Raw genomic sequence first — 19,262 nt, 5'->3', positions numbered from 1 at the left:
AATGGCTCCGATTAGGCTGCTCAGCTAAATGAAGAGGCACCAGAGAGCAGTTAGCTGTTAGCTACTTTTCGTTACTCAGACATAACTCAAGGAACATTATTTTCTGTGAATTAATCTCTCCTGCCTTATATTTGACAAGGTTGAAGCACTTATGTCTGAGACAGATACGACTGTACTGCGCAGCAGAGAATGCGCAACAGAGAATGGCTCGGCTTCAAAATCTTAGTGATACCCGAGCCCTGCCCATACCCTAGTTATTGATGGAAAAACAGGCCCTACCACGCCCTGATCCAGTTTGCTGTTGGTTTTTCAGAAAGTTGCAGGGAATCCGAATCACTAGTGCATTTAGTTCATGTCTTATGATAAACTTGGGCAAATTGATAACTTTTCTAGTAAGTTCAAAACATTTAGTTAATTTCCTACTAATTTCAATACATTTTCTAATATGGTTGAATTCCCTTTTAATGTCTGGATTCCGTGTTTCCTTCGGTGTTCTCCGCAACGCAGATTTTATAGGGCCCTAAATGTGGAAATGCCACTGAATCTGCAGGAAACCACGGCAGAAACCCCTACACGTGCGTGAACACATGCATACACACTCACTGGCCTGGTTCCAGTGGGTCCGTCTCATTCGTACTAGTCATTAGGGGTGTAAGATTCACTGATACGGTCCCCGGCTCAAATGTTTAAGATATTAGTGCATATGTCTATGGGACCCCAAACCTATCCAAATGTAGCATACATCGGTCAGGAAATCGATTTCAAACGTTCTGAATCGCCGGGTTCGCCATTTTTTTGTTGCTGCTCAAATTACTTTCTACTTTCCGGAAATATCTCATATTTTGTGACTTCACATTTTGCATGCCGAACAACCCCAGGCAATATCAGTAGCCTAGTCAAACTGTGGGCTGTGTGCAGCTTTGCGCGCTGACCAACGAGAGGTAGGCCTACTCCTGATCTGGTACATCTGCATGTCACCTTCATTATTTAAATGTTTCGTGAAATTGCTTGCGCAATATTATGCTTTATTAGTTGAGTGACAACAAATGTTTAAAGATAAATATTGATACATTACTAGCTCTAACACTTTTAATCTGCAAAAATTACTAATTAGTGAGTGATGGTGATTTTCAGATCAAAAGTGTGTGTTGTATTATGTCCTTGATAATGTCCTTGAAGGCTCTGGATCCGCCATACACACACTGGCTGGTAGGTGGGGGACCAACACATGGTTTATCCAGGTGTTGTGGTTGTTCCTGCCCCAGATTCCACGAGTGAGCGAATGTGTTCACAAACTGTGTAGGGCCCTATGAAATCCGTTTTTATTTGTAAATATGTTTTTGCCTGATTCCGTTTAAACGGAAAAGTGGTACGTGCATATGTGTTCACCCCCTTTGCTATGAAGCCCCTAAATACGATCTGGTGAAACCAATTACCTCCAGAAGTCACATAATTAGTTCAATAAATTCCAACTGTGTGCAATCGAAGTGTCACATGATCTCAGTATATATACACACACACACACCTATTCTGAAAGGGCCCAGAGTCTGCGACACCACTAAGCAAGGGGCACCACAAAGGAAGCGGCACCATAAAGATCAAGGAGCTCTCCAAACAGGTCAGGGACAAAGTTGTGGAGAAGTACAGATCAGGGTTGGGTTATAAAAAAATATCAGAAACTTTGAACACCCCCGGAGCACCATTAAATCCATTATTAAAAAATTGAAAGAATATGGCACCACAGCAAACCAGCAAACCTGCGAAGAGAGGGCCGCCCACCAAACTCACGGACCAGGCAAGAAGGGCATTAATCAGAGAGGCAACAAAACAAAGAGACCGAAGATAACCCTGAAGGAGCTGCAAAGGTCCATAGCGGAGATTGGAGTATATGTCCATAGGACCACTTTAAGACGTACACTCCACAGAGCTGGGCTTTATGGAGGAGTGGACAGGCATATGGAAGAAGGTTCTCTGGTCAGATGAGACTAAAATGGAGCTTTTTGGCATCAAAGAAAACGCTATGTCTGGCTCAAACCCAACAATGTATTCATTGTCAGGGACTGGAAAACTGGTCAGAATTGAAAGAATGATGGATGGCACTAAATACAGGGAAATTCTTGAGGGAAACCTGTTTCAGTCTTCCAGAGATTTGAGACTTGGATGGAGATTCACCCTCCAGCAGAACAATGACCCTAAGCATACTGCTAAAGCAACACTCGAGTGGTTTAAGGGGAAACATTTAAATGTCTTGGAATGGCCTAGTCAAAGCCCAGACCTCAATCCAATTGAGAATCTGTGGTGTGACTTAAATATTGCTGTACAACAGCGGAACCCATCCAACTTGAAGGAGCTGGAGCAGTTTTGCAAACGTACCAGTGGCTAGATGTGCCAAGCTTATAGAGACATACCCCAAGAGACTTGCAGCAAAACGTGGCTCTACAAAGTATTGACTTTGGGGGGGTGAATAGTTATGCACGCTCAAGTTCAGTTTTTTTGTGTTCTTGTTTGTTTCACAATAAAACATATTTTGCATCTTCAAAGTGGTAGGCATGTTGTGTAAATCAAATGATACAACCCACCCCTCCAAAATCTGTTTTAATTCCAGGTTGTAAGGCAACAAAATAGGAAAAATGCCAAGGGTGTGAATACTTTCGCAAGCCACTGTATCTGGGTGATGTTTTTTCTTGCCTGAATGATCTGAATCTAGGATTACAGGGACTCTCCGCAACTTTATTCAATGTGCGGTAAGTTGGAGTAAGTCGGCGCTCTTCTCTGTCTGCGTTAACCTCTCTAGGGGGTGTGGGACGCAACCGTCCCACCTGGCCAACATCTGGTGAAATTGCAGAGCGCCAAATTCAAAAACAGAAATACTCATAATAAAAATTCATAAAACATACAAGTGTTATACATCGGCTTAAAGATGAACCTCTTGTTAATCCAACCACGGTGTCAGATTTCAAAAAGGCGATTATCTGAGGACCGTGCCCAGCGCACAAAACAGTTACCAGCCAAGTAGATTAGTCACAAAAGTTAGAAATAGCAATACAATTAATCACTTACCTTTGATGATCTTCATATGGTTGCAATCCCAAGACTCCCAGTTACACAATAAATGTTTGCTTTGTTCGAGAAAGTCCCTCTTTATATCCAAAAACCTCAGCTTTGTTGGCACGTTTTGTTCAGTAATCCAATGGCTCAAATGCAGTCACAACAGGCAGACGAAAAATCCAAATACTATCAGTAAAGTTTGTAGAAACATGTTAATGAATCTTCAGGTTGTTTTTAGTCATAATAATCGATAATATTTCAACCGAACAATAGCTTCGTCAATATAAAAGAAAAACAAGAAAGGCTCGCTCTCGGTCGCGTGCAGAAAACAGCTCTGGGGACTTCCCACTATCCACTGACTCAGTGGTCTTACTCCCTCATTTTTCAGAATACAAGCCTGAAACAATTTCTAAAGATTGTTGACATCTAGTGGAAGCCATAGGAACTGCAATCTAGGTCCAAACCATTGACATACTGTATAGGCAGGCAAGAGAAAAGCACCCACATCAAAAATATCTCACTTCCTGGATGGATTTTACTCAGGTTTTCGCCTGCCATATCAGTTCTGTTATACTCACAGACACAGTTTTGGAAACTTTAGAGTGTTTTCTATCCAAATCTACCAACTATATGCATATCATAGCTTCTGGGCCTGAGTAACAGGCAGTTTACTTTGGACATGCTTTGGACATGCTTTTCATCCGAGGTGGAAATAGTGCCCCCTACCCTAGGGAGATTAACAAGGACAACACACAGGTCTTTCAATCATTGTATGATTTTTTTGTGTGCAAATGAACTCAAGCTTACGGACATTGTCAAATGTGATAAATAGCAAAGCACCTGAGTGAGTTGAGTGCGCAATTACGCAGATACTTTCCCGAATTGGATGACACAAACAACTGGATTCATTATCCCTTTCATGCCCTGCCTCCAGTCCACTTACCGATATCTGAACAAGAGAGCCTCATCAAAATTTCAGCAAGCGGTTCTATGAAAATTTAATTTAATCAGAAGCCACTGCCAGATTTCTGGAGTGGGCTGTACTCCGAGTGTCCTGCCTTGGCAAATCGCGCTGTTAAGACACTGATGCTCTTTGCAACCACGTACCTATGTGAGAGTGGATTCTTCACTCTCACTAGCATGAAAACTAAATACAGGCACAGACTGTGTGTGGAAAATGATTTAACTTTGTTAAAGCAAGGCCCCTGAACTCTCGTGTATTTTCTGCGCTATGCAATGATATGGGCAGCGACCACGTAACGCTTTTACAACATACAGAAGTGTGCTGGTTATCAAGGGGCAAAGTATTGACACTTTTTTTTTTTTTTTAATTGAGAGATCAGCTTAAAGTTTTCTTTACTGACTATAATTTCCACTAGTCTGACCGCTTGCTGGATGAAGAGTTTCTCACACGACTGACCTGAGTGATGTTTTTTTTCTCACCTGAATGATCAAAATCTAGGATTACAGGGACTCCGCGACTATATTCAATGTGCAGGAGGCTATGATTAAGAAGTTGGAGCTCTTCTCTGTCTGCATTAACAAAGACAACACACAGGTCTTTCCATCATTGTATGATTTTTTTGTGTGCAAATGAACTCAAGCTTACGGACAATATCAATGTCAAAAGCACCTGGGTGAGCTGAATGCGCAATTACGCTGGTACTTTCCTGAAACGGATAACAAACAACTGGATTTGTTATCCCTTTCATGCCCTGCCTCCAGTTCACTCATTGATATCTGAACAAGCGAACCTCATCGAAATTGCAGCAAGCGGTTCTGTGAAAATGTAATTGAATTAAAAGCCACTGGCAGATTTCTGGTACTTGCTGATCACACTGTTAAGACACTGATGCCCTTTGCGACCACGTACCTATGTGAGAGTGGATTCTCGGCCCTCACTAAGCATGAAAGCTTAATACAGGCACAGACTGTGTGTGGAAAATGATTAAAGACTGAGACTCTCTCCAGTACAACCCAACATTGCATAGTTATGAGCATCCTTTCAAGCACACCCTTCTTATTAAACTATAGTGAGTTATTCACAATTTTCGATTAACAAATAAGGTTTTATATGCAAGATGGTTAAATAAAGAGCAAAATGATTTATTATTATTATTTATGCCCTGGTCCTATAAGAGCTCTTTGTCACTTCCCACGAGCCGGGTTGTGACAAAAACTCACACTCATTCTTATGCTTAATAAATGTATTGTATAGTGTGTGTGTGGCAGGCTTACAATGACAAAAGAAACAGCATTTGAGAGTGCAATGGCCCTGGTGCTAGAGGGGGTATGCAGCTGGAGGTTAAATGTTTGAAGGGGTACGGGACTATAACAAGTTTGGGAACCACTGGACTAGAGCGGTGAAGTCAGGTATAGTTTCTGACGTCGCGATGCGCAGGATTGCTGAGAGGTGAGAGTCAGTAAGAGATGATCTGTGCCTTGACTTGTTATATTTCATTACTGAAAAGGTTTGTTCACGTATGTAGGTTGACCCAAACAGTACAAAGATCTTCTGAGCATGACTCCTAATCTTTGGAAGGTTTTGTTTGTCGAGAGATGCATAGAACCTCGTCAGTGACATTGTTTTGAATAGTTCTCCAATCACTGCATCAGACTGAAGATCGATAAGCTCAAGTTGCAGGTCAGTGGGAGCGTTATCCACATTTGAAGGTGAATGGAGAGGAAACCAACAGCATGACATTTTCCAAGACTTTGAAATCCTGAAAACGACGAGAAAACTCCCCGTTCAAAGCACGTGGCAGCAATGTATACTTCTCCCCGCTGGTCATCTGAGAAAACAGACTAGTTGTGCCGGAAGGTGGGTGAAATTGTTGTCATCTGATAAGAAACAGACTAGTTGTGCCGGAAGGTGGGTGAGATTGTTGTCATCTGATAAGAAACAGACTAGTTGTGCCGGAAGGTGGGTGAGATTGTTGTCATCTGATAAGAAACAGACTAGTTGTGTCGGAAGGTGGGTGAGATTGTTGGCTTCTACTTGGCGGGTCAGGAGGAGTCATTTTCCATTGAAGGCTTTGACAAGGCTGTACATCTGATGTGCAAAAAGGCCCTTCCCTTGTAGTTTAGAATTCAGTTCATTCATGAGGGCCCTGATGTCAACGGTGAAGGTAAAATCAGTCAACAATTCTTTATCTTGCAGTTGAGGGAAATCCACATTTTCCTTTCATTTGCAAAAATTCAGCAATATCCGACTTCAGGTCCCACATCCTTTTAAGCACCTTCCCCAAACTCAGACGTCTCACGTTTGTGTGGAAGGGGAGATTTGCATGACCCAACTCTCTCTTCCAACAGTGAGACAAATTGCCTGTGGTTTAAAGATTTTTCTCTTATGAAGTTTACTGCTTTAATGACTGTATCCACAACATGGCTCATTTTCAGAACAAATTTAAAGAGCACCTCCTGATGAATAATGCAATGCAGGTTTTAGCTCAGCTATTTGATCTTGTATCCTTTTCAAAGGGCCAACATTTTTTCCTGTCAAGTTTGGGGACCCATCAGTGGTCACACTAGATAACTTTTCAAACCTCAGTCACAGCTTTGACACACACTTATTAACCTCCTCCAATAAATATTTCCCTGTGGTTGTGCTCTTCATTGACTGCACTGAGGCAAGCTCCTCTGTAATTTCAAAGTCTGGGGTTATGCCTCGTAAGAATATCAACAATTGTGCATCACTGCTCTCATCCAGGGCCAAGAAGAAATAGGTGAAATCCTTTACCTTGTCTTTCAACTGTTGTTCCATATTCTCTGCGATGTCCTCAACACGCCGGGTCACTGTTCGTCTTGACAGGGAAACATTTTCAAACAGCTCTTTCTTGTCGGGGCAAAGTATAGCTACGGAGTGAATTAAACATTCTTTATCGAATTCACCCTCAGCTTCTCTGCATGCTTTGTCTGGAAGTGTCGGGACAGCGATGCTCTCTTTGCACACTAAGCACACAGCTTTCCCTGATATCTCAATAAATAAATATTTTGATGTCCACTATTGCTGGATCACCCTACATTCATTGTCTATTTTCCTTTTCTTTGAAAAACTCATTTTTGCTCAATTTCTAGCTAGCTACTATTTGTAAATGTGACGTGTGTGTGTCAGCCTGTCAGTCACTGTCTGTCCTTGAAGTGCCTTCAAAATAAATGTCCCACAAGCGGTGGGAGTTAAATCATTACACAAAGCGGAGTATACATTGGGCTTTTAATTTGAATAACAAATACGTTTTTCAAAACTTACTATCGCAAATTCTTTATGTGATCTGAACATGATTCCGTGGGCCGTATTGAATCAGTCCGCATACGGCTCCCGGGCCGGCCTTTGAACATAATCAAACCAAATCGTTTCAAACTAAAACATATCGCATCGGAGCCCATGAATCGAATCGTCTTGAAAGAGAAAGATGCACGTCCCTACTAGTTATATTCCCATGCCATCCGCAGGTAGCAAGTTGTAGAATGTTTACCCAGGAGAATGCTTATCTGGGCCTTTTCTCCCCCCGAAGATAGGCTGCGCCTAGCTATATCTCTTGACATGTCAGGCACACACAGGACAAACTAAATTCTCTGAAGGGATGGCTAGGACGGTATAGAATTGGGTAAAAGACCTAGAGGTGTTGTGGTGCTGTACCGCCTCACAGTATGATGTTACTAGGGAGACAAGTAGCTGGGAGGAATACTGTGGTTTAGAACAAGTTTTGAGAGAGGAAATTGTGCAACACGGGTTAAACTTTGGTCCTTCTATCATGCACCCCTAACATTGTACATTTTTGGTCTAGCCCTGCAAAAACACAAGCTGATTCAAATAATCAAGGGCTCTTTTCCTCTCTCCCGCTCTCTTTCTCCCACCATTCTCTCCTTTTCAGTTATTATTGAACCCAAATCCTGAGTCCTGAGTCAGATGGGAAATACATCATCAGAGAGCTTTTCTCCCTTGTGACTTTACTCTGCGTTTGAATTGTCTGAGACTAGTACGGCACAGTGACTGTCTGTGACCTAGAAAAAGGTCTCTTTTGAGAACAGTAAACGCATTAAAGTAAATTCTCAGAAATCATAAAAAGAGTGTGTGGGGGCCTCCCAAGTGGCGCAGCGGTCTAAGGCACTGCATCGCAGGGCTTGAGGTGTCACTACAGACCCGGGTTCGATCCCAGGCTGTGTCACAGCCAGCCGTGACAGGGCTGACCCATGAGGCGACGCACAGTTGGCCCAGCGTCGTTTAGGGGATGGTTTGGCAGGCTGGAATTTCCTTGTCCCATCTCGCTCTAGCGATTCCTTGTGGTGGGGCGGATGCCTGCAACTGACTTCGGTCGCCAGCTGGACGGTGTTTCTTCCGACACATTGGTGTGGCTTCCGGGTTAGTGTGTCAAGAAAGGTCATGTTTTGGACGACTCATGGCTCTCGACCTTCGCCTCTCCCAAGTCTGTTGGGGAGTTGCAGCGATGGGACAAGACTGTAACTACCAATTGGGGAGAAAAAGGAGTAAAACGTTTTGAAATAAATAGGAGTGTGCTCAGGTGAACCAAATACATACTCAGGGTTGTGTGTGTGTACGTGCACCTGTGCATTTATGTGTGTGGGTGCGCATATTAGTTTGTGTGTGTGTGTGAAGGCCTCTTCAGACTCTGAAAGGTTTTCCATCTAATTGACTGGAGCTAGATGATGTGGGTTTCCAAACAGTTTTTCTTGCTGACACGGGGGTGGGAGCAGAGACCCCCCTCCACCTTTCTCCACATCACCCGTCTCCTTTTTCATTAATCCCTCTCTCGCTCTCTCACCCCATTTAATTTCACCATCTCTCCATTTCCTCTTCCTCTATCTACCTTACCTTCACACGTGGAGTAGATGACAGTCTGTTACCGGTGCATCCCAAATGGCTCTGGTCAAAAGTAGAGGTCACTACATAGAAAATAGGGTTTCCATTTGGTATGTAGCTGTGAGTCTCCTAACAGTTGCTCTCACCCCTCTCCTCAGCCTGGGAAGTCCTGTTAGGTGAAGTGTTGGCTGACCCATGGAAAGATGGATATGCCTTCTCCATCGCCCACCTCACCCCGCCACCGTCCCCAGACACAGGGCTATCTGCCCTCATGTCACCGTTTGTCCCCCACACTCACCTTGTCGGGGTGTCACCCTACGAGACAGGCTGGGAACCTAGGGGACACAGGGGCTGTGGGTGGAAGGTACTGGGGAGGTACCTGGTGGGGGTGTTGGGAAGGGACTTACAGGAGCCTAGGAAATATAGTTCTGGAAGGGGGGGGTATAGTTTATATGAAGAGTTACTGTGGTTACTGGGGTTGAAATACAAGATGGTAAAATGTCTTCTTTTTGACTCACATAGACATTTGTTATACAGTTTATAAACAGTGTTTCCATACAACTAGTAATTGATTTATCGATAATTTGATTCATCAATCAATCCTTGATTCATACAGTGCATTCAGAAAGTATTCAGACCCCTTCACATTTTTCATATTTTGTTACGTTGCAACCTTATACAAATTATTTTAATTATTTTTCCTCAACAATCTACACACAATACCCCATAATGACAAAGCAAAAACAGGGTTTTAGAAATGTTTGCACATTTATAAAAAATTTAAAAACGGAAATGTCACATTTACATAAATACTCAGACCCTTTACTCAGTACTTTGTTGAAGCACCTTTGGCAGCGATTAAAGCCTTGAGCATTCTTGGGTATGACACTACAAGCTTGGTACACCTGTATTTGGGGAGTTTCTCCAATTCTTCTCTGCAGATCCTCCCTAGCTCTGTCAGGTTGGATGGGAGCGTTGCTGCGCAGCTATTTTCAGGTCTCTCCAGAGATCAGGATCTAGTCTGGGCTCTGGCTGGGCCACTCAATGGCATTCAGAGACTTGTCCCGAAGCCACTCCTGCATTTTCTTGGCTGTGTGCTTAGGGTCGTTGTCCTGTTGGAAGGTGAACCTTCGGCCCAGTCTGAGGTCCTGAGCGCTCTGGAGCAGGTTTTCATCAATGATCTCGCTGTACTTTGTTCAGTTCATCTTTCCCTCGATCCTGACTAGAATCCCAGTCCCTGCTGCTGAAATGCGTACCGCCACCATGCTTCACCGTAGGGAGGGTGCCTGGTTTTCTCCAGACATGAGCATTTTTGGCATTCAGGCCAAAGAGTTCAATCTTGTTTTCATCAGACCAGAGAATCTTGTTTCTCATGGTCTGAGAGTAATTTAGGTGCATGTTGGCAAACTCCAAACGGCTGTCATGTGCCTTTTACTGAGGACTTCCATTTGGCCACTCTACCATAAAGGCCTGATTGGTGAAGTGCAGAGATGGTTGTCCTTCTGGAAAGTTCTCCCATCCCTACAGGGGACTCTTGAGCTCTGTCTGAGGGACCATTGTCACCTCCCTGACCAAGGCCTTTCTCCCCCGATTGCTCAGTTTGGCCAAACTTCTTCCATTTAAGAATAATGGAGGCCAACTTATATACACAAGTGTGTGTGCCTTTCCACATCATGTCCAGTCATTTGAATTGACCACAGGTGGACTCCATTCAAGTTGTAGAAACAGGATGCACCTAAACTCAATTTCGAGTAGCAAAGGGTCTGAATACTTATGTAAATAATGAATTTCAGTTTAAAAAAATAAAATAAAATAAATATATATATATATATATATATATATATATATATATATATATATATACATTTGCTAAAAATTATGTTATTGTGTGTAGATTGATGAGGAAAAATATTAATTTAATCCATTTTAGAATAAGGCTGCAACGTAACAAAATTTGGAAAAAGTCAAGGAGTCTGAATACTTTCCGAATGCCCTGTATCTCTCCTTTTGTCTCTCAGCGTGTCACCCATTGCTGGTTTCCTGGACGACTATGCGTATGTTATCTGTGGTCTGCTGGACCTGTACGAGGCCACGCTGCAGCCAGAGTGGCTCCGCTGGGGGGAGGAGCTACAGGACCGACAGGACCTCCTCTTCTGGGACGCAGAGGGAGGGGGCTACTATTGCAGCGACCCCACAGATCCCACCGTACTGCTGCGACTCAAACAGGGTGAGTTTCTTTCTCAGTCATGTTGTGTAGAAAAGTAATGAAGAATGGCTCTTCAATATCAATTTGTCTGTGATTTATCAATACCCACTCAATATGTCATGTTTGCCAGGAGATGTTTTTCTGTCCTGGAGAAAAAAAGTAAATGTTTGTAAGAGCGCCAGGTCTTGTTTCTAAATGGCACAGCTTCAATCTCCAGTAATTGAACACACACAACTTTATTTTCGTAACATTTATGGACTTTTAAATTTTTTATTTATTTATTTATTTATAGAATTTCTTTGGGGGGAGGTTACTTTTTAGCCTTTTAGCCCTCCCCAATTTTGTGATATCCAATTGGTAGTTACAGCCTTGTCCCATCGCTGCAACTCCCGTACGGACTCAGGTGAGCCGAAGGTCGAGAGCCATGCGTCCTCCGAAACACGACCCTGCCAAACCGTACTGCTTCTCGACTCACTTCTCTTTTAACCCGGAAGCCGGCTGCGCAAATGTGTCGGACGAAACACCGTACAACTGGCGTCGGAAGTCAACGTGCAGGCGCCCGCCCCGCCACAAGGAGTTGCTAGAGATTGATGGGACAAGGACATCCCAGCCGGCCCAATTTTGCGCCACTTATAGCTTAAAATAGCATTTGAACAAATTCAGGACATGAAAAAGTCCTGACTTTTCAAAAAAATTCTACTTTTCCTACCTTGTCAGGACATTCGGTGAATTGTTAGGACATTGAGGTACTTAGGTAGTAACAAGTGCACATGCACACTAGCAGACAGACAGACAGGCTGACAATAGCACAAACACTTGCACAAACACGCCACCTTGCCTCTTGGCTGATGCCATTGTGCAAATGGCTCTGACAAGACATACCAAGGTAGAGAAATAAGTCAAATAAAAAGGTAAGAAAGCTAAAAAGATGATAATTGTTTTTGTTTTAGCCTGTTGACAGATTAAAACTGACTTGTGTTGGTGTGCCTGTGTGTGTGCGCGACTCCACATTTGAATGCATGTGTGTCGTGTGTGTGGTGCCTGTGTGTGTGATTAGACCAGACGTGCGAGGCCTTTTCTCATCTCTGAGGATTGACGGGGCCATTATGTTGCTCGCAATGTGTTGAATTCAGCTCCATTAGTGATGCTACACCTCTGTGTGTGTGTGTGTGTGTGTGTTTCTGTCACAGGAAGATGGATTGCCCTACAGTCCAGTGCCACTGTGTATTTTACATTCCGTCCCAAAGCTGTGTGTGTCTCACCCCGTTCCACCAATTTTTGCTGTGTGTGTGTTTCATCTCAATCCACTGTTCCGTGTGGGTATGATTTCTGCCATGGGGCTCAGGGTGAGGAGAGATATGAAAAACGATTTAGTGAACCCTGCATGACTGTGTGCATAGGCCTCCTGCCTTGGCGATCACAGTAAATGTATACAATTATTTAGTGGACTATAGCCTCTCGCATGTGCGCGTGTGTGTGTGTGTGTGTGTTTGTCAGAAGCCATCTCCTATCTGTCTGTCTGAATCAAAAGCGGATGGCTTGTGTTAGTCATCACCCATCACCCCCCCCCACACACACACACACACAGACAGACATTCACGCACACTCATGTGTTGGTAGACTGCTGAGAGTTAGCTGTGTAGCGTGAGGTCAGAGGTCATGAGAAGTAAGGCTGGGAATTGCAAGGGACCACATGATACGGTATTATCACGAAACTGAGGTTGCCGACACGATATGTATTGCGATTCTATACTGTGATTTTATTGCGATTCGAGCCATGAGAAAACGAGTTTTGATCAGTCATGGAAATAAAAGTGCTGAAAACATTGGCTCCATATTTAAAAAGAAGCTAGAAAACAAGCTGGTGCTGGTACAGCAAACTACTGCAAAAATGATAATATATTGTTGATACGATGTATCATAACAAATATTATCCTGATATGTAACTATAACTTTTTTTGTCCCCGCCCATCACTAATGAGAAGAGCAGCGCTGTGATCTCATTGGCCACCAAAAGGAGATAAACACCAATCACTTAACCGGACTGAGTCACGAGGTCACCTGTCAGTCATTTCAAGTCACATCTGACACACATTGATGCACATACATACGCACGCACACATACAGGCACGCTCAGGCATAATCAGAACAAATGTTCTCCCCCGCAAACGTATGTAGAGGAGCTTTTTCTCTTACTGCAGGAGTCACTTGTCAAAGATCTATTTCATTTGAAAAAGTTGAAGTTGGCACTGAGTCGGAATACAAAACAGTACACACTTTTTGATCTTTCACCAACATATGAAATGAGTGTCTTTTACGTCTCTCTGTTTCTCTCAGACCAGGATGGTGCAGAGCCCAGTGCGAACTCTGTGTCGGCCTTGAACCTACTGCGTCTGTCCCACTACACTGGTCGTAAGGACTGGTCACAGCGGTCACAACAGCTACTGGCTGCCTTCTCTGACCGGCTGACCAGAGTCCCCATAGCCCTGCCAGAGATGGTCAGGGGCCTGATGGCTAACCACTACACACTCAAACAGGTAACACAAACTGTACGGTCCACACAAACACACACGCACACCAACTCAAAAGTTGCATAGTTTGGAGTGGAACAAACTGAACTTTTATCATACGGCTGGATATTTGTGCTAACAAAGGAGATGAAAAAACATTTAGGGAGAGAAAGAAAAGAAGGCAAGAACATTGGAAGTGTTCTGTCCATCATATTTCACCTGCGGAGGAGAAGTCACCGAGGGGGCGGAGATAACAAGCTGTGTGTGTGTATGTGTGTGTATAAGTCAGATAGGTGGCTGATGATAACAAGCTAGGGATCAGACAAGGTTAGCCGAGCCCCGAACACACCTTCTCCTCTCTCGTTACTGCTACAACCACCACTCTGACCTCTAGCTCTTGCCTCTCTCTGGATCCTTCTCTCATTTCTCTCTCTCTCTTTTTCTCTCTCTCTTCTAATCCTCTCTGTCCTATACCTCTTTATTGCTCGGTCGCTCAGTCTTTCTCTGTCTTAGTATATTTTCTTCATCATTCATTAATTCCTTCTCCCTTTAATGCTCTTTCACTCTTCTCTATCCCCCCCTCTCTCTCTCTCCTCTCTATCCCCCCTCTCTCTCTCCCCTCTCTCTCTCCTCTCTTTCCTCTCCCTCTCTCTCTCTCTCTCTCTCCTCTCTTTCCTCTCTCTCTCTCTCTCTCTCTCTCTCTCTCTCTCCTCTCTCTCTCACCTCTCTCTCTCCCCGCTCTCTCTCTTCCCTCTCTCCTCTCTCTCTTCTCTCTCTCTCTCCTCTCTCTTTCTCCCTCCTCTCTCTCCTCCCCTCTCTCTCTTCTCTCTCTCCTCTCTCCCCTTCCCTCTCTCTCCTCTTTCTCTCTCTCTCTCCCTCCTCTCTCTCCCCTCTCTCCCCTCTCACTCCTCTCTCTCTCCCTCTCTCTCTCCTTTCCCCCTCTCTCCTCTCTCCCCCCTCACTCTCTCTCCTCTCTCTCCCCTCTCCTTTCTCTCTCTCTCCTCTCTATATTCCCTCTCTCTTCCATCTCTCTATTCTCTCTCTCTTCCCTCTCTCACTCCTCTCTCTCTACCCCCTCTCTCTCTCTCTCCTCTCTCCCCTCTTCTCTCCCTCCCCTCTCTCCCCTCTTCTCTCCCTCCTCTCTCTCCTCTCTCTCTTCTCTCTCTCTCTTCCCTCTCTCCCCTCTCTCTCTCCTCTCCTCTCTCTCTTCCCTCTCTCTCCTCTCTCCTCTCTCTCTTCTGTCTCTTCTCTCTCTCCCCTCTCACTCCTCTCTCTCTCTTCCCTCTCTCTCTCCTTTCCCCCTCTCTCCTCTCTCCCCCCCCTCTCTCTCCCCCCCACTCTCTCTCCTCTCTCTCCCCTCTCCTTTCTCTCTCTCCTCTCTCTATTCCCTCTCTCTATTCCCTCTCTCCTCTCTCTCTCTCCTCTCTCTTCCATCTCTCTTCCCTCTCTCTCTTCCCTCTCTCTCCCCTCTCTCTCTTCTCTACCCTCTCTTTCTCTCTCTTTCTCTCTCTCTCTCCCCCCTCTCTTTCTCTCTCTCTCTCTCCCCCCTCTCTTTCTCTCTCTCTCTCCCCTCTTTCTCTCTCCCTCTCTGCTCTCTCCCCCCTCTCTCTCTCCCCCCCCCCCCCTCTCTCTCTCTCTCTCTCTCTCTCTCCCCCCTCTCTCTCTCTCTCTCTCTCTCTCTCTCCCCTCTCTCTCTCTCCCCTCTCTTTCTCTCTCTCTCCCCTCTCTTTTAATCTCTCTCTCTCTCCCCTCTCTCCCCTCTTCTCTCTCTTTCTCCCTCCTCTCTCTCTTCTCTCTCTCCCTCTCCCCTTTCTCCTCTCTCTCTCTCTCTCCTCTCTCTTACCTCTCTTTCCTCTCTCTTACCTCTCTCTTACCTCTCTCTTACCTCTCTTTCCTCTCTCCCCCCTCTCCTCTCTCCCCTCTCTCTCCTCTCTCAATTCAATTATCAATTCAAGGGCTTTATTGGCATAGGAAACATGTGTTAACATTGCCAAAGTAAGTGAGGTAGATAATATATTAAGTGAATATATAAAGTGAAATAAACAATAACAATTAACAGTAAACATTACACATACAGAAGTTTCAAAACAATAAAGACAATCCATATGTCATATTATATATATATATATACAGTGTTTTAACAATGTACAAATGGTTAAAGGACACAAGATAAAATAAATAAGCATAAATATGGGCTGTATTTACAATTGTGTTTGTTCTTCACTGGTTGCCCTTTTCTCGTGGCAACAGGTCACAAATCTTGCTGCTGTGATGGCACACTGTGGAATTTCACCCAGTAGATATGGGAGTTTATCAAATTGGATTTGTTTTCTAATTCTTTGTGGATCTGTGTAATCTGAGGGAAATATGTATCTCTAATATGGTCATACATTTGGCAGGAGGTTAGGAAGTGCATCTCAGTTTCCACCTCATTTTGTGGGCAGTGTGCACATAGCTTGTCTTCTCTTGAGAGCCATGTCTGCCTACGGCGGCCTTTCTCAATAGCAAGGCTATGCTCACTGAGTCTGTACATAGTCAAAGCTTTCCTTAATTTTGGGTCAGTCACAGTGGTCAGGTATTCTGCCGCTGTGTACTCTCTGTTTAGGGCCAAATAGCATTCTAGTTTGCTCTGTTTTTTTGTTAATTCTTTCCAATGTGTCAAGTAATTATCTTTTTGTTTTCTCATGATTTGGTTGGGTCTAATTGTGCTGCTGTCCTGGGGCTCTGTAGGGTGTGTTTGTGTTTGTGAACAGAGCCCCAGGACCAGCTTGCTTAGGGGACTCTTCTCCAGGTTCATCTCTATGTAGGTGATGGCTTTGTTATGGAAGGTTTGGGAATCGCTTCCTTTAAGGTGGTTATAGAATTTAATGGTTCTTTTCTGGATTTTGATAATTAGTGGGTATCGGCCTAATTCTGCTCTGCATGCATTGTTTGCTGTTCTACGTTGTACACGGAGGATATTTTTGCAGAATTCTGCGTGCAGAGTCTCAATTTGGTGTTTGTCCCATTTTGTGAAGTATTGGTTGGTGAGCGGATCCCAGACCTCACAACCATAAAGGGCAATGGGCTCTATGACTGATTCAAGTATTTTTAGCCAAATCCTAATTGGTATGTTGAAATGTGTGTTCCTTTTGATGGCATAGAAGGCCCTTCTTGCCTTGTCTCTCAGATCGTTCACAGCATTGTGGAAGTTACCTGTGGCGCTGATGTTTAGGCCAAGGTATGTATAGTTTTTTGTGTGCTCTAGGGCAACAGTGTCTAGATGGAATTTGTATTTGTGGTCCTGGTGACTGGACCTTTTTTGGAACACTATTATTTTGGTCTTACTGAGATTTACTGTCAAGGCCCAGGTCTGACAGAATCTGTGCAGAAGATCTAGGTGCTGCTGTAGGCCCTCCTTGGTTGGTGACATCAGCAAACAGCAGACATTTCAAATCAAATCAAATCAAATTTTATTTGTCACATACACATGGTTAGCAGATGTTAATGCGAGTGTAGCGAAATGCTTGTGCTTCTAGTTCCGACAATGCAGTAATAACCAACAAGTAATCTAACTAACAATTCCAAAACTACTGTCTTGTACACAGTGTAAGGGGATAAAGAATATGTACATAAGGATATATGAATGAGTGATGGTACAGAGCAGCATAGGCAAGATACAGTAGATGGTATCGAGTACAGTATATACATATGAGATGAGTATGTAAACAAAGTGGCATAGTTAACATGTATTACATAAGGATACAGTCGATGATATAGAGTACAGTATATACGTATGCATATGAGATGAATAATGTAGGGTAAGTAACATTATATAAGGTAGCATTGTTTAAAGTGGCTAGTGATATATTTACATCATTTGACTTCGGATTCTAGTAGGGTGAAGCCGGGTGCTGCAGACTTTTCTAGTGCCCGCGCCAATTCGTTGATATATATGTTGGAGAGGGTGGGGCTTAAGCTGCATCCCTGTCTCACCCCACGACCCTGTGTGAAGAAATTTGTGTGTTTTTTGCCAATTTTAACCGCACCCTTGTTGTTTGTGTACATGGATTTTATAATGTCGTATGTTTTACCCCCAACACCACTTTCCATCAGTTTGTATAGCAGACCCTCATGCCAGATTGAGTCGAAGGCTTTTTTTAAATCAACAAAGCATGAGAAGACTTTGCCTTTGTTTTGGTTTGTTTGGTTGTCAATTAGGGTGTGCAGGGTGAATACATGGTCTGTTGTACGGTAATTTGGTAAAAAGCCAATTTGACATTTGCTCAGTACATTGTTTTCATTGAGGAAATGTACGAGTCTGCTGTTAATGATAATGCAGAGGATTTTCCCAAGGTTACTGTTGACGCATATTCCACGGTAGTTATTGGGGTCAAATTTGTCTCCACTTTTGTGGATTGGGGTGATCGGTCCTTGGTTCCAAATATTGGGGAAGATGCCAGAGCTAAGGATGATGTTAAAGAGTTTTAGTATAGCCAATTGTCTGTATATTTAATCATTTCATTGAGGATACCATCAACACCATAGGCCTTTTTGGGTACGAGGGTTTTTATTTTGTCCTGTAACTCATTCAAGGTAATTGGAGAATCCAGTGGGTTCTGGTCGTCTTTAATAGTTGATTCTAAGATCTGTATTTGATCATGTATATGTTTTTGCTCTTTATTCTTTGTTATAGAGCCAAAAAGATTGGAGAAGTGGTTTACCCATACATCTCAATTTTTGATAGATAATTCTTCGTGTTGTTGTTTGTTTAGTGTTTTCCCAGAAGTGGTTAGAGTCTATGGATTCTTCAATTACATTGAGCTGATTTCTGACATGCTGTTCCTTCTTTTTCCGTAGTGTATTTCTGTATTGTTTTAGTGATTCACCATAGTGAAGGCGCAGACTCAGGTTTTCCGGGTCTCTATGTTTTTGGTTGTACAGGTTTCTCAATTTCTTTCTTAGATTTTTGCATTCTTCATCAAACCATTTGTCATTATTGTTAATTTTCTTCGGTTTTCTATTTGAGATTTTTAGGTTTGATAGGGAAGCTGAGAGGTCAAATAATCTGTTAAGATTTTCTACTGCCAAGTTTACACCTTCACTATTACAGTGGAACGTTTTACCCAGGAAATTGTCTAAAAGGGATTGAATTTGTTGTTGCGTAATTGTTTTTTGGTAGGTTTCCAAACTGCATTCCTTCCAACTATAGCATTTCTTAATGTTACTCAGTTCCTTTGGCTTTGATGCCTCATGATTGAGTATTGCTCTGTTTAAGTAGACTGTGATTTTGCTGTGGTCTAATAGGGGTGTCAGTGGGCTGACTGTGAACGCTCTCTGTTGAAGTCAGTGATAAAGTAGTCTACAGTACTACTGCCAAGAGATGAGCTATAGGTGTACCTAACATAGGAGTCCCCTCGAAGCCTACCATTGACAATGTACATACCCAGCGTGCGACAGAGCTGCAGGAGTTGTGACCTGTTTTTGTTGGTTATGTTGTCATAGTTGTGCCTAGGGGGGCATATGTGGGAGTGAATAATTTCCTTTTGAATTTCTAGCCAAATGTAGAATGTTCCTGTTTTGATTAATTTAATGGAGTGAGTTAGGTCTGCTCTATACCAAATTAGCATACCCCCTGAGTCCCTTCCCTGTTTCACACCTGGTAGTTTGGTGGATGGGACTACCAGCTCTCTGTAAC

The 19,262-nt window shown here is 43.5% G+C and overlaps 1 protein-coding gene across 1 annotated transcript in view; it reads left to right on the top strand.

Moving 5' to 3' along the window:
- Window positions 1-19,262, top strand: part of spata20 (spermatogenesis associated 20) — a 78,225-nt gene that overhangs the window by 17,951 nt on the left and 41,012 nt on the right. The window contains exons 12-13 of the mRNA XM_021575651.2: window positions 10,888-11,096; window positions 13,413-13,612. Coding sequence (XP_021431326.1) covers window positions 10,888-11,096; window positions 13,413-13,612 — 409 coding nt within the window. The remainder of the gene's footprint in view (window positions 1-10,887; window positions 11,097-13,412; window positions 13,613-19,262) is intronic.

The sequence above is a fragment of the Oncorhynchus mykiss genome, chromosome 20 (genome assembly GCF_013265735.2).
Source record: "Oncorhynchus mykiss isolate Arlee chromosome 20, USDA_OmykA_1.1, whole genome shotgun sequence".
In the NCBI taxonomy this organism is placed as follows: domain Eukaryota; kingdom Metazoa; phylum Chordata; class Actinopteri; order Salmoniformes; family Salmonidae; genus Oncorhynchus; species Oncorhynchus mykiss.
This window is presented reverse-complemented; position numbering and strand designations above follow the sequence as displayed.